Source organism: Copadichromis virginalis, linkage group LG4 (assembly GCF_057382275.1).
Source record: "Copadichromis virginalis isolate Kocher_CV1m ecotype Utaka linkage group LG4, C_Virginalis_male_GT1.1, whole genome shotgun sequence".
Taxonomy (NCBI): domain Eukaryota; kingdom Metazoa; phylum Chordata; class Actinopteri; order Cichliformes; family Cichlidae; genus Copadichromis; species Copadichromis virginalis.
This window is the reverse complement of record NC_140621.1, coordinates 19,324,939-19,341,164: the sequence shown is the minus strand read 5'-3', so window position 1 is coordinate 19,341,164 and position 16,226 is coordinate 19,324,939. Positions and strand designations below refer to the sequence as shown.

General features: G+C 43.2%; 1 protein-coding gene across 6 annotated transcripts in view; it reads left to right on the top strand.

The window, feature by feature from the left end:
- The window catches only part of tnrc6c1 (trinucleotide repeat containing adaptor 6C1), a 48,205-nt gene that overhangs the window by 15,998 nt on the left and 15,981 nt on the right, over positions 1-16,226 (top strand). For 5 of the 6 annotated variants that reach the window (XM_085454031.1, XM_085454030.1, XM_085454028.1 and 2 more), the window contains exons 4-5: positions 2,357-2,713; positions 12,412-14,832. In XM_085454031.1, coding sequence (XP_085310157.1) covers positions 2,357-2,713; positions 12,412-14,832 — 2,778 coding nt within the window. Of the gene's footprint in view, positions 1-2,356; positions 2,714-8,807; positions 8,954-12,411; positions 14,833-16,226 lie in introns of those variants that run through there. The other variant, XM_085454032.1, reaches the window with a different exon arrangement.

Here is a 16,226-nt window from a genome sequence, read left to right as displayed (position 1 = left end):
TTTATAATACAGTTAGGCTGCAGCACAAAGATTTTCTTTTTCTTCTGGCTGGTGGTTTTTAAAGACCCCCCTTCCCCCGCAGCAAGAGCTCAAATGCCATTGTGGCTCAGTGCACATTATGTCCAGTCAGCTGGTGTTTGGGGGTCTGCTCTTGTACAGTATGTGTAGCTCTTAAGCACTTTTTTCTTTTTTTTTTCTTTTTTTTTTTTGGCATCCTGTTTGCATTCTAGTTTACCAGCTTATTTTATTATGTAATAAAATGTGCTGAGGAGATTATCCAGTGCGCTTTGTGTCTCATGATCCATCTCATTCTGGAGCAGCTCCGTGACCCCAAGCTGACCAACATGTTTGATTTGGTGGTGGCTTCCGACCGCCTATTTCCAAATTCAGCGACTGTAAATTAGCATCCTGGGGGTGTTTTGGACTTCACGGCTCTGATGTTTGACAAGTGGATCTTGTCGGTTATAGCAGCCGTGTTTTTTATAGCAACAACTCTTATTTCAGTGTATACATTTTAGAGAGGTGTGATTAGGTAGTGATGAACAAACAAGGGATGCATCACCCATTATTAAGCTTTACACCTTCACTTACCCCAAAAGTACTAAAACCTGCATGTGGTAAAAACACAGTTTTGGTCACTGTAGATAATTTCTCCCTTTATAAAATCTATAATGGGAATAAATATTTTAACTAATTTGTGTTTTGTGAACGCTTAAAGATGAGAGCAAATCGCCTCTTTGACAGGCGTGACGATATCTGGAGCTGTAGTTGATTGTAGTCTTAGACCCTTTACCAGTAGTTCAAGTCACTTCTTGACCATGTTTGCAGTGCTGGGGGTTTTTGCAGCATTTTAATCAAATGATTTCACGGGTAACACGACTCTCTATAAGATGCAACCAATCCAGTGAGTTTGCACTCCAGTTTTGTGAAATTCTGGTAATTTGTTAGTCTGTTACTTCTCACTAATTGGCGAGCATCATATATGCGTTGCACCCATCCAGCATATGGATTAAGCTTGCTAGCCTTAACTTGACCCTTCACTCTTCTGTCTCTTGGAAATGAAGATTGTGACAGCGTAAAACTAAACTGGAGGCTTCACAGTGGTTGCATTTTTTTTTTTTTTTTTTAAATACATAGTAGATGCTCTCACGAATCCCCAATAAAACGTCTCAAGTACACATTAGCCTGGTAGCTGCATGCAACAGTTGACACCAAGATTGTAGATATGATGATGCATTTTTAAGCTGCAGAGAGGCTAGATATTTTCTTCTGGGGAGTAAGAGAGTGACTATTGGAGTTTAATTTTCTTTTGTAACACACCAGTTTTATAGTGATGATATACCAATGTTTTGTTCCCAACTTCTAATGTCCCTCAATTGGAAAAAAAATAAAAATACGAATGCATGAATAAATGTTATTGGAGGTTTTTTAAATTATGTGCAGTTCTTAGGCTTCGCTGCTCATGTGAAACCCTGCAGGGCTTCGACCATGAGAAATGGCTGGTCAGAGCAGAGAGAGCCTCGCACTCTGTTGCTAAGGGTAACTAAAGCTAGTTGGATAAGAGCACTTTGCTTCAGCAGCCGTGCAAGCAGTTAATAACTAACGGCTTTTGTAGAGCGCTGAGAGGTGATCATTTCAGGGGCCATAACCTGCCACAAACCATGAACAGCTTATGTTGATGGTGCTCAGCGCTCTTTACAGCACCGTCCTGATGGAGACAATAGCCCACAATAATGTAGCAGGCAGGTCTAAGTCCATTTTCTGGTACTTGACCTCTTCAACACATATAATCTGTGAACCGGCACCATGACAGGCTGTGAGGGAGTTGGGTGTCTTGGCCATCTCTAAAGTCATCATTTTTTCTTTTATAGTGCCACCCCGAGGTTATTACAGTCCTGTGGTTCTCCAAAGAACAACCATCTGTTTGGACTGACCACTGCCTTGAGTAAATCTTGTGCATTTATAGATTTCTGCTCCTTTAGCCTTTCTGAATTTAACTTCATAGAAATCTTCCAAAAGTATCCAGGGCTTTGAAAAGAGTCAGTGAAGGAAATGCTTAACCACAGTAGCTTTACAGAAAACATTTAAAATGAATTACTGACAGTAATTTATAGAGGAAGAGGGCAGTATTCAGCAGTTCCTTTTAGTTTTCTTTAAATGTGTTATGTGTCAGATATAAGTCATATAAACGGTCTCTAGCGAGTGATTTTATTTATTTATTTGGAATATGGACCAGTCCATTTGCAACTAATCATAGTATTTTAGTACTAGTGTGTGCTCAACAGCTCTGCTTTACCCTTCCTCATCCCTGCATTTCTGTTTTCTTGTTGTTACTTATCCCCACCCATTTCATCAGTGCCAGACTCTACCAAGCTCAACCCCAGCCCTCCTCTTCCCCCCGTCAACCCCAGTGCCATCCCATCTGTACCCCCAAGCAGTGGAAATGGCAAGCGCATCCCCTCCGGAGGTCAGCCGCAGACAGCACAGCAGTCCCAGACTCCGCTCCAGCAGCGCTACCCGCCCAGAGAGGTGCCCCCACGCTTTCGTCAGCAGGAGCACAAGCAGCTGTTAAAGCGGGGCCAGCCTCTTCCCTTGGGGACGCTGCCTCTCATCACCACGGGACGTCCCACCACTAGTGAACCTGCAGCAGCAACAGTAGCCATACACGCCTCTCTTTCCTGCTCCTCTTCCACTGCAGCCAGCTTGCCCACAGGTCTGTTGGTTTGAATAAGTACATTTAATGTTTTCTAAAAAAAATCTTGTGATGTTTAATTACATAAATCGTAAGAGGTTATTTGGAATTACTTGTTTTACTGATGATATATTCAGCTTATCCACATGAAGTGGATATAAATTGAGAATGAGGAGTGAAATTCAGTGGAGTTACATTATGTTATACATATAGATGATGCACTTCCTATAATATTGTTTGACCTGCTTGTGATGGGATAAAAATGATACGCTGCTTTTATAATGTGTTGTGGGAGCAGCAATGCTTCTTCATTTTAGCACATTGCTAGGTGGTTGCCAGGTAACCTGATGGCATCATAACATGTCATATATAATACATGTTTTGTGGATACAAATTAGATATCGTGAAATAAAATTGGATGATGCTTTTTATAGGTGCACAAATGTTAAAAACAGTTGATTTTAGCCCTGTTGCTAGGTTGTTGCTTGGCAACATGACATGGTCACAAGACTTGATATAGTTAAAAACCTTCAGGGACCTAAAATGTACCTGTGTGTCCCCTCATCCTGGTCTTGTAAGAGGAGTAAATGGACAAGGAAACAAACACACATACAGATTGTGTATTATAGTAAGATGCTACACATTTTAATCAGGCTTCTGCATGGACAACACTTTCTTGCTCTCACTGTCTGCATCACTAAAATTTAATCAAACAAGACAAAATAAAGTTGACGTTACTTAATACAATTAGAGAGTGCAGGTACTCATTGCTGCAGGATGTAAACTCTTGGTTCAGTCTGTACTCGAGCAAATTTGAGTGTATCCCATCAGTCACTGTCAAGTCTGCAGTTTTAGTTGCAACATGTAGAACACTACTCCAATAATAACTTTGGCTGGCTACAGCTACTTAGTCAAAAAGTATGTCATGCCACAACAACAACAGTGTTGGTTCTTCAAAGATCTCTACTAATATCTGTTTGACTTATCTCAGCTGTGCCAAAGAGTTCTGGCATTCTTAAAAAGCAATGGCTGTATCCACTCCTGTTTTTGTAAGGCACTGTGCTGGTAATCATGCAGTGTACCTGCAAGGCTGTGCAAATGCACAGGTGCCGCTGGCTATTGTTTATTTTCATTCAGCCTGTCTGGGAATTAGGGATGTGGATGTAGGAATACTGGGGTAAAGGATGGCAAGTAAACACAGCTGGCTATCTTTGTGTGTCTGTGTACTCTCCTTCCTGTGGTTTTATGTTTGGCAGTAAATCAGGTTCTTATGTGTTTTTAAGTGGCGGCAGGGAACGGTTATTTCCTAAAAAGGTGCTCTTTGGTGACACTTTAGGGGCACTGGACACTTTTCAATGCCTGAGGAGCAGCACAAACTTTCTCATAAATGTGTCGTCTGCTGTTTGAGTGCAGCCTTATCTCCATGGTGATAAGATGTTTATCCTGTCCACGTCTCTGTCTCCGCCTCCACCTCCACCACCTCCTCCATTATCATCTTCCTCCTACTCTTTCTTGAGCTTTCCTGACCATCCCTTCAGTATTTCCTGCTTTTGTAGGCGGAGCAACACTGCACTAGCTAGCAAGCTAGCTGGCTGCCTCAGTGGGCCTGACCTGGCATAGATAGAAAGACCGAGTGAGAAGGAATAAAAGAAAGAAGGAGAGAACTAGCATGGCAGACATCCAGTTCTGTGGGCTGAAGTGACTCATGGCTTACGGTAAAAGCTGCTGTTTCTCCCCGCCCCTCTCTGGCAGGCTGGTTCGGCTCTGCTTTTGCTCTCTCTGCGTCTTTAAACGGACTGATTACATTATGACAGACAGACAGAACGACCTCACAACACTAAAGGCAGCTCAAATGGACAGTTTTGCACAAGCATGACTCTGCGCCATCTCCCCTTGTGATTCGTCATATGTCTCTTTAGTTAACTTCAGTCGAGTTTCACTGAGTTCCCTTTTGCTCTTCTAGTTTTATCATGTTTCCATCTCATTTTACACTGTATTTCATTACCTGCCCACATGAGGCCTTTTGACGAGCAGTAAAGGTAATTCTGTGTGCACCACTGTGTATACATGCGAATGTATGTTAACGTAAACAGTCATAACTTGAATGTCCCTGCTCAACTTGACTCATAACAGTAAACAGCTGGTGTGTTTAATAGTCCAGGCTCAGGGCAAGAGTTAAGATTGTATGTCATAAAGATTATTAGCTATTCTCTGGATTAAACGGCTGTCTCTATCAGGGATATGTGAGGATATTACATAGGGAAATCCTGGCCTCCCTTTGACTTGACTTGTTTAGGTGAACTGTTATGACTGCATGGTTGAAAGTGCTAAAATTTATAGCTACCCCCTTTTTGTATTTGTGTAATGCTCTGTGGGAAAAGCCCTTAAAACATGATCAGGTTTTTTATGCCCATAAGCTGCATTAAGACAAAAATGGCATAACATTGTGGTATGAGCCGTCTTTGTCAAGTGAAAGGACAGTGCAGCTAATGTGCTAATGGCTTGTCTGGTGCAGCAGAGAGAGAGTACATGCTTGTTAGACTTGATGTGCTCTTTAAGTCTGCTGATGATGCTGTAAAAGAGCCTTGGGAATCCCCTCAAAGAGGACTGGGACATCTTGTGATGTGATTAAACATCAGCTCTCGCAGATTTTTTTAAAAAATTTTATTTTCTTCTATCTTGTCTTTCTTACACTGTGTCCCTGCTCTTCTGACTTTGTCTGGTGTGCTGGTTGTTCTTTTCCTCAACCTCTGCCACGCCAAAACACATGCTCACACATACTGTAAGTAAGTATCCGTGATTAGTCAGGCTCCACATACTATATTATATGTGTAACTGTGAGTCTTCCCATTATTATCACTCTCTCCCTGATGTTGCTGTTTTGTTTTTTTGCTTTGCAACAATTCATATCCCGAGGCCCTTTCATGTAGAGAAGGCATGACACCAAGCTATTTTAAGACTGGCATGTTGAAGAAAGACCTTGACCTGGTTTATCCTTTAGAGAGGGAGGAGAAAGATGATACTGACAGCCAAACATGATGGCCAGATGTCTTTGCTGTGTACTTTTTAAAAGGCACAGATTGTCCTTCTGCCATTCTTTTCCCCTTGAGATAATGTTGAGATTATCGGCAAAGCAGTTGCAAAGAAAGCATCCATTAAATCAGGTTTTGCATATGTATATACGCACAGCTCCTGTCCTTATCTCACCCTTGTTTGTCAGAGAATTTAGCAAGCTATCTGTGACACTTTGGCTTTGTTGCTACTGCTGCGCTGCAAATATCTATTAAGGAGTGTTATATTTGCCTTCAACAAATCTGCTGGTTATGCCTGTGGTTGATGACAGCTGGCATTGTGTCCTGTTCCACTTTGCCTTGTCAGGATATCCGGGTCACTGTTGCCATACAGTTTAACCCTGCCTCAACTCTAACTCTTAAATCTGTAACACTAAAACTTGCCATTATTGCAGAATATCCCAAACACAGCATGCAGTGACTAAATAGCTTTGTCTTGCATCTTGTTGTGGTGTGGGTGTGCAAAAGGGCCATTTTCTGCGTGCTATCAACTGGAATTGTAATGCTTATAACAAAAATGTGTCACATTAGTGGCTACCAACCCTATTAATAGCGTTTTTGATTAACCATCATCTCTAGCTGATATGTAATTTTTAAAAAATCATTACAATTCCTCTAACAATTTGTGCAAAACTGCAAACACATTTACACATTTTTCTGTCTCATGGGGAAAAAAAACCCCATCAAATCAGCTCATGTGAGCTGAGCTGAAAAGTGCCTAAAAGGATTTGTAGAGCAAAGATGCTCCATAATATCAGCAATGAAATGTTGGATACAACTTGCCCCAGTTAAGGTCAGTAAGTGGGTTGCATTGTAATAAAAATTAAACTAGTTAATTCAACTTCCCAACAGTTTCTACATCACAAATTCGCCGAATTTGAGAGTCCCTCTTGTGTTATTTTTGTTGCTTTGTGCAGAAGTAGAACAGGAAATATCAAAGTAGGAAAGACAATTTATTTATTTATTTATTTTTTAGTTGTTTTGTAGTACTGAGACTTCAAAATAGTATAGCATGACGCAGAACAATTGTTTTTGCAATGTTTCTGCATCAAACCCATTCTATCAATAAGTTTGATAAAACGAACCCCTGCTGCCCCTGCTGTAATGTTTTGCACTGATTACAATGCATCAAATCAAACGCAGTGTGGCGTTTGAGACCATCATAGGCAGAGGTAGCAGATTCCTGGGAGGTGCACGTTTGTGTGTTTATCAGAGAGTTCATTCATCTGGCTGGCAGCATGCATTGTCAGCTCTGTACCATCCAGTCTCTGTGCCCCTCAGGGACTTCATTAAGCCAGGATCAGTACAGCTGAGGCCCACATAGCCCTCCTAGATTATTTCCTCCTCCTATCTCTCAACATCCATCTTTGTCCTTCATTTTCTGACTTCTTTCTTTTATGTTTTCGTTCCTCTGGATCCCTCCCTTGTTCTACCCTCATCTCCATTTCCTCCACAAGTACACCCTCTGAGAATACATTGGCCGTGAAAGTATTCAGATTTCTATTACCAAACATCCGTCAAGTTCATAGGAGTACTTTACAGAAAATAGAAGGCATAGTTGAGCAAATTGTGCATGCCGTACATTTCTTGGGAAGGTGAAAAGGGAAACGTTAAAGCATTGTTTGCACAAAGAAGGCCACTTCAGCAAGGAAACTCGAGCTTCCCTCGCCTCTAGTCAGGTGTGTTGTACAAATGTTAAAGTGAAGGACAGAGAACAGAAGGCACACAGGCAGTCCAGTACCAGATCAGACCGCATCATTTTACAATCAAGAAAAATGAGCATTCAGCAAAATGACCCAAAGTGTGTTAACCGCTTTTTGAAAGAGAATTTTTAAAGCAAACAATCCTCCACCAGCTTTTGACCTGAATCACACAGACCACCTAGCTTTCCAAGCTAAAGGATCACAAACTAAATACTTGAACATTTCAAATTTTAGTGATCCCACCACTGGATATCCGAATGCTTTAGCTTTCTTTTAAACTGTAGCTTTTGCTTTTACAGTTTGCTGCACGATAAAGTAATAGATATACAACGAAGCATCCGAGTTGTTGTCAGGAAGCTGTTTGTTTTTTCCTCTACTTGGATGCACCATCTGTACTTTGTGTAAGTTAGCACACAAAGCGAGCGAGTGGCCATGACCTCACCGTGCATTAGGACCTCACAGCCGAGAGGCACAGGGGGCTGAACTTCAGCCATAAAGGGACTCTGTTCTCCACTAAACATTGACTTATTGTCTTGTGTGGGTGCTGGGATCATTTGTAAACAATAGCAGCCTTGATCTAGGGAGCTGCTGCTCCCTGCTCTTCCTATCCTCTTCCCTCTCTGCCTTCTATCTCATGGGTATCTCCCTCTGTTGTCTCTGTGCGCGTCACTCCAGCACCATGTTTTGAACCAGACTAAATCACACACAAATTAGCAGATCCCTTCAACCTTGCTTATTTCATGTGTCCAGAAACCATCTCCCCAAAGTGACAGCTCTGTTTTTGATTACTGCATTTCCGACTTGCAGCCATAAATTTTGGCAAAAATCGACATTTGTCATCCTGTGCATTCTTATCCTGTGTCTGTTCATGTGTGAGGAAAATTGCCATTCCAGCTCTGAAGGGCTTCTCTCGCTCTCTTTCGCCTGCTGCCGCTATTCAAGAGGCTTTCCGTCGTGGGCGGCAGCACTAATTGCAGACGGAGCTAAATGTTTAGTGACAGTTTTGAAAGGTTGAAAGATGTGAGGGCATGGGCGGGAGAGAAGAGCCCTGCTTTTTTGTTTTACATCATGGCTTGAGAGTGAATAATAAAAGTCTCCCCTCTGTTTCTCTCACTCTCATCCCCTCCCCCTCCCCGCTGAGTCGGCCGCGTCTCGGTGCTTTTCCAGAGAGGGAGAATATCCTCCATCAGGATAGGAATAGAGCGCGATATAAATAAAGCCGGAGAGAAGCAATAGATAGGAGAGGAAAGACCCAGTCAGAGCAGGGTTAGTGGGAGGGGCCGAGCAAGAGGGGTGAGGAAGGGAGGTGGTGGAGGAGGGGGGGGGGTTGTCTCATGCCGTGCAAGAGCTGTGCAACTTCTTGGCAGCATTTCAGATATGAGCCTCAGAAGCTTGGCGAGCCGAGCAGACATATTGAGACAAGGATGGTTGCTGCGTTGCACACAACCTAGCTCTTTACAGGATGGTCGGGAGGCACCTCTCCACAGGTATTTCATTACTGTGTTGCACACTCTTCTACTTTCTTCTTGCTCTCTGTTTTTCCTCCCATCCCTGTGTTGTTTCGGCTGATTGCGTTTGCGCACTTTTAAATATTAAAGCGACAGTACACTGTCGAGCATGCAGTGTCGTGTTACGATGTTCTGTGTGTGTTATTGTGAGGAAAGCATGTGTGCTGTTGAAGCAGGAGCACTGGTTATCCAGACAGGAGATCAGAGCCTTTTTGGCTCTAGTTCAGGACTGAGAAAATGGCGGCCCTGCACTTCTCAGTCGAGTGACGCTACAGAACGACGGCGCTGTGTGTGTCAGAAATACATTGCCCTCTTTTTTTTTCTTTCTTTTTTTTTTTTTCTCCCCCTTGCTCTCTTCTGCACCCTCTCTCCCTTGTCTGTAGTTGCAAGCATTAAAGTAAGCTTGAAAACATCTTGGTGCACGCATCCTATCACTTCCCTCCTGTTGTTGTGACAGTCGCCGTATTTGCATACAAACTATGCACGCATGTGAGGGCGCATGTAAACAACAGAGGCTTCAGTTTGAGATGTAGCAGAAATGAGCCAGTGAGGTGGCGCAAGGTTGATGATTGGAGTAGAGTTTATTGTTTCAGTGCTGAAAATCGCAGCCGGATTGCTTGATCCATTCTACTCGCTCTCGGAGAAATAAGATGAAGCATTTTTGCATGCAGTTGTATGGGTAGATGGATGTTTTCTGAGGTGTAGCGGTCGTAAGTAAAAGATGTTGTCATTGATTGCATTCTGCAACATGGTTCCCAAGTATGGAATTCCTTTTTTGACTTTTTGGTATAAGGATGCTCCAATCCAGCTTTTTCCAGTTCCTATACTACACCATTACAATGGCTTTGGGTAACTGCCAATACTGAGTACAGGCCCTGTGACAACTTTGAGCTGTAATCCACAGTCTGATGGAAAGAATAATGTAAGATAACATCATTTAGCCTAATTGTTGCTTTATGAACTTTGTAAATTAAGATGCTGGAGTTTAATATATATATATATGTACTAAATTGGTATTTATTAGTGAAATAACTTGGGACACAGAAATGAATTAAAAAATTTAATAGATAATAATTATTTGCACTAGGGTTATTTAAGTTAAGTGTGAGGATCACTACTGTTTACTGTTTTCCTTTACAATAACGCTAGCTTCTAATATAGCCCTGCTCACAACAGGAATGTGTTGAGTCACACACTTGTATCTCAGCTGGAGTAGAGCTCAAAAGAAACAGGAAATCTGAAATAACTGAGTTGACTTGTGTTACCATGAGTGAAACGAAGGCTTTAAAACAGGTGTTAAACCAAACACAAGAGACGCTGATGGGGAAGCATTTTTGTTTATTTAGCACCTTTGAATATAAATGTCACAACAAAATGAACATTAAAAAACAAAAACTTGCCCAAAAGCATGTTTTATTTAAAATTAACTCTGGAGTTAATGGGGAGCCAGTGCAGCTGAATTGATAGCTCCCTCATATTGTGTTATGCTGCCTTCCAGTTGTAGGATTTTTCCACTCAGAAAGTTGGAGAAGCCCCGCCAACCCCGACTTCATAATCCAAGATGGTGGCAGTGCACGTCAACAGTAGTAAAACTGGGAATCTGTGCTATAAATGTTGTGTATTTGTGACTCGCTAAGCAAGCTGTACACAGAAAAACGACCAAGGTATTGTGTGTTATTGCTGGCGATGGATGAATGGTTCGACCTTGCTAAAGACCAAAATAAATCCTGCTATTTCTTGCTTTTACTACTGCTACCACAGCAGTGGCATCACTCCCAGCTTCAACTTCAGAGGTAAAATGAGCGCAGCATTAATTCAGCCTGTGCTCTGTGTGCTGACAACTGTTGTAGTAAACAGAGAGGCCCCAACAATAAAGGAATATCACATATCAGATCTGTGCGTCACTAGTTGGAAAGGTGCAGTATCTATCTGTTATGACTTCTGTTTGCAGTGTGTGTTAAATTATTTCAGCAAAAATATTTTACATGCAAATGTTTTTAATTTGATTTATTTTTAACCTTGTTTGTTATAAATAACCTTAGAAACTGAAAACTTTATTATTGATGCTTGAGCTGTATACATGCACAGTAAAATAAAGAGCAAAGCTGTCAAAAAATTAAGACTATGTTATTTTTACCTGAAGGTATTACAAAAATAAATACATTTCAGTGCATTTGAAATACATGCAGAATTTGGTTTGTTATTGATTTGCTGATATGGGTCAGTCATTCACTAAAAAAGACATTCCCTAGATAGCAGCATATGTTGCTCTAAAGCCTGTGCACATATATCTGTCAGGATTAATGGTGCACAGGTGGAGACTTGCCATGTCCACTAAAGCACCTCTGCATCACGGTTCCTGGCTTTTGAATTGTGTGTTGATTGCAAGCTGGAATGTCCCTGTCCTCTTCCGTCTGGAGCATTCCACTTCCATTATTTCTCCCAGAAATTGCTCATTTTGATTGGTCAGACCACAGAACATTGTTCCACTTCTCCTCAGTCAATCTTAAATTACCTGAGGCCCATAGAATGAGGCAGTTTTTTTTTTTTTTTTTTTTAAATGGTAGCGTAGTTTTAACTTGCATTCATGAATGCAGTGATAATGTTGACAAGTATTCCTGAGCCTGAATCTTTTTATGACCTACAATACATAATAATAATCACAATGATGATAATAATAGTTATTATTATTATTATTATTATTATTATTATTATTATTATTATTATTATTATACGTAGAGCAGTTTGTTTTTTTATGATAAAATATAAAATACTTCCTCTTGCAGTCTGTATGAACTTCTTCCCATCAGCCTCTCTGGAAACTTTTTTATCTAATCATGTTACCAATTAGCTTAAAAGGTTCCAAGATAGTATTCTAGCTTTGTACCACGTTTCCAATCTTTCTGTTGTTCCTTTCTTTAAATACTCATAACTTTTCAATCATTTTCAATTAGAAAAGCAATGTTATCACTGCCATTTTTTTAAAGAATTGCACTAAACTAATTGAACATTTGAGGGAAAGACGAGAGAAAAATATAATATCATGTTTTACTACAAATTCTTTAAACGTACTGAATGCACGGCACCTTATTTTGATAAATGACATATTTTAAAGTGTTTGTTCCTTTAGAAATGTGTAGTATACAAATAAAGTACATAATTTTTATTCATTTACTAATTAAAACCCCCTCTGTTATCATATTAGTAATTTTTCCTTTTATTTATTTATTTTTATGTGGGTGGTATGTATTTTCATTTATAAAGCATGGTGAAGACACATTGCATGTTGCCATGGTATTTCAATCTTACTAAGCAAATGTGGGTGTGATGACGTATGCAACTTAGTCTCTCTGCTGTCATCCTGTTGCTCCTGCTTATGGCTCATGATTTTTTTTTTGTGTGTGTGTCTATTTTCCTTGTGTGTGTCTTTCACACAGAACTGCCCCCACAGAGTGGCCAGGGAGCCCAGTATGATAATCCCCTCTGGGGGCACCTGCCAGCCAACAGAAGTGCTACGAGTGCTGCATCTTCCACCAATCTCAGTGGCTGGGATCAACTAATTATCGACCAGAAGGACACAGAGGCTTGGCCTTCTATTACACTCAGCCAGAGCCAGGTCCCTCCAGGAGGATGCCCTTTGGACACTGACTCTGGTCACCTGACCAGCAGCAGCAGAAGCAGTAGTACTAGCAGTAGTTGTAGTACAGTGAGTATGGCCACGGGAGCAAATAGCCAAACAGGCCACTTCCCTGCCAACCACCTCAGCAGCAAAGCCAACAGTGGGCCCAGCCCTGCCAATCATACTGGAACCAGCATGCTCTCTGGCCAGGTTGCAGCCAGTCGCAGCTGGGGCCCTGGGGCTGTATCTTCCCATTGCCCCCCTCAGTCCTCAATGGGGAGTGAAACGAAGAGTGACAGCCCAGGAGGAGGAGGCAGTACTAGGAGCTGGGGTCCTTCATCATCCTCCAGCACCAACTTTAACTTGAACCTAAACCCTAATGCCAACCCGTCTGCCTGGCCCATGTTGGGGCATGACGGAAGTGGCACAGGGGGAGGCAGCTCAGGGGGAGCCAACACCATTTCACCTCCTCACTCTACACCCAACCTCTGCAATCCACCTGGCCCCCCACCAGCCCAGACCAGCACCTGTACCGGAGCCAACACTAACAGCAACTCCTCGGGGATTGGCAATGCCTGGATTACCATGATGGCTTCTGATGCAGAGCCACACCCCTCCCCGTCCACGAATGTGTCTTTCAGTTCAGAACCTCAGAACCTTAAAACTGATGGACCAAATCACACTAATAAGCAGGAACCCCCCAGCCCCATCCGCAGTTTGCCTGGCTGGGGAAGTGCACCTGTAGGCTTGGGTTCCATGACCCAGCCACCGCCAGGAGGCTCACAGGTCAATGGTGAAGATGGTAATTCAGTATGGGGTAACAGTGGCAACTCAAAGGCAAGTTCATCTAAGGAGGCACCTGGCTGGGGCCATGAAGGAGATGGAACAGGGAACTCTGGAGGCTGGGGTGAACACCCTGAAGAGACCCAGGGAGGATGGGATACACCCAGCTCTCCCGCACAGGACTCTCAGTCCATCTCATGGAGCAGGGCTGTAAGCACAGCTGCGGCTAGTGAAGGAAGCAGTGACAGCATGGAAGGCCATCCCCAGCAAAAAGACCGGTCATCCAGAGAAAAATCAGCTCCTTTGATGCCTGCCCAGGATCTGGACCCCAGGGTGCTGTGCAACAGTGGCTGGGGACAGACTCCCGTTCGCCAGCACACTTCCTGGGACATGGACGATACCAAACGTAAGAGTGATGTAGGCACTGGATCATGGGGCTCTGGCTCAACCACTCCAGTCGATGCCCAGGGGCCCTCCAACACTAACACAGGCCCTAGCCAGATGACTGACTCTGGGAGCAAAAATGATGCGCCTGGTTCTCAGGGCACTTCTAGTTGGGGTGGTAACATAGCAGCTACCAACCAGCCAAGCTCTGGTTGGGGAGAGCCACCCAGCAACATCAAGCCCCCAGGTGGCCCTGGTGGTTGGGGAAACCCTCCACCAGGAGGTCCAAGCACCAGTATACCCAAAAATGGTGGTCAGTCCTGGGGAGAGAAGCCAAGTGGGTGGGAAGATTCTCACATCAAGTCAGGATCCCAGAACTGGGGAGAACAGCCCAAAGCATCTCACACTTGGGCTAGCAGTGGAGTGAGCAATAACACAGCAGAGTGGGGGGACTCAGAAGAGAGTAAAAAGAGTCCCACTACTGCTTGGGAAGGAGAACCACGAGGCTGGGGAATGTCTTCTCAAGGACCTGGAGGTAATGGTGGCTGGGGAGAGTCACTTCCTCAGCGACCCAGTGGTCCCTCTCAAGGCTGGGGGGGCAAGCCTCAAGATGGGCCTAGTGGTAACAATGGAGGAGGGAGCATGGGGTCCTGGGGGGGATCGGGCTCAGTGAAACAAGGTCCAGGTAGGGGTGGAAATAAGCAGGAATCCTCAACAACTGAGCCTACAGGCTGGGAAGAGCCTTCCCCTCCTTCCATCCGACGCAAGATGGAGATCGATGACGGGACCTCTGCTTGGGGCGATCCCGGTACCTACAACAAGGCAGTCAATCTGTGGGACAGGAACAATTCAGGATCGTCCCAAGCTAAAGTTACTACTGGAGGCAATAATCCCCCCAGCACCAACAACAACCATCCCCACCCTCTCAATCACCCTTACCACGGGCCACCTGCACCCCTACAGAGCCACAGCCAAAACAGCCAGAACTCAGGCCCCACCAGCGGGCCTTTGGATCCTACTGTGCAACACCAGCCTGGAGCATCTCACAGCAGAGGTCCCCTGATGGCTCAAGGTAAGGTGATATAAACTATATATTATGCAGACTGTAACATGACTTGCTCAGATTTCCCTGTTTATGAATGCTAACAATGTATAGTTAATATACACAGTCAGCATTCAAATTTTGATTTCAATGAGTTTAATCTAGTTAATGGTAAACTATAATGCCTGCCTGGGTTTCCTAGTTTCTTCATCCTTGTTCACTGTTCAAAGCAAAAGGTGCTAAAAAGCTTGTTTGGTGGTTGGCTTTGTCCGCTGCTAAGCTCCAAGCTGTTGATCCACTTAAAGGTAATATCTTAACCTAGTTTACTCTCTTTGGATTTGCCTCTAATCAACTATCTAAATCAGGTGGGTAGGGCCAGGCCTGTCCCTCAGTGACGCCCTCACACTTCACAACTCTCGGCTCGACTATGGGGGCAACCCTGGCAACCTCACATGGCAGAGGAAACACAAGAATGCTGTTTACAAAGGGCCTCGTGAAAATATTGATTCACCACAAACTGTTTGAGGTGGATAGGAAGTGTGTAATTCTATAGGAGCCACCATCTGTCAGTAGTTGAAGTGAGGAACAGGAGGAGGAGGAGCAAGACACTATGCACTGGGCAGAAGCCTCCTGCTGGCCCTCATTTGACTCTTCATGTTGAACCCTTTGGATCAATCCTGACAGCAGGCTGTTCACTGGCTGTTTAATATAGAGTTTTAGTGACTTACGATGGATAGAAACAAACTCTTCAGATGAGATTATATCTTGTTTAGATCAGTGCACCTCTTACCCAGTGACACAAGAGGGTTGAATGTTAACTATAATTTTGAAGCAGCCTTTGGGACTTGACCTTTCCTTGGGGAGAGAGCTAAACTGAGCTTGGCGCTGCTGCAGGCCTAGAGACAGCACTCTGTCTTTCTTGCCAAAAGGGACGGGACCATGCCAAATCTTAAATGGGCATCTCCTCCCTCCATCAACCTTCCTGCTAAGCCAAACCCAGGTTTCTGCCTCTCTGCATGGCTGGCATTTCACACTTCAAAGCAGAAGGCTAAATCAGTTTAGTGGTGTTAACCGGACTCAGTTATATTTAAGCCTCAGGTTATTAGGGATCAAATACTAAAATGTTTGGTTTTTCTATGTATATATAGACATTGAATATGGTCAAGACACAATCATACATCACTGTTAGATTTCCATCCCATTTTCTGTGTCTTGGGCATCTACCATGCACATTTAAACTTAGCTAGCAAAGTAAACCAGGCCGTGCTGTATGGCACAAAGAGCCTTTATTGTTGCTCTGTATGAAGGGCAAGAAATAATGATTTGGTCTCTTAACTGTCATTTAAACACACAATTTTGCAAACAGAAGTCAGTGTAATGAACAAATGGCGTATCGTAACAACAAAATCTTTGTAGTTTAGTTT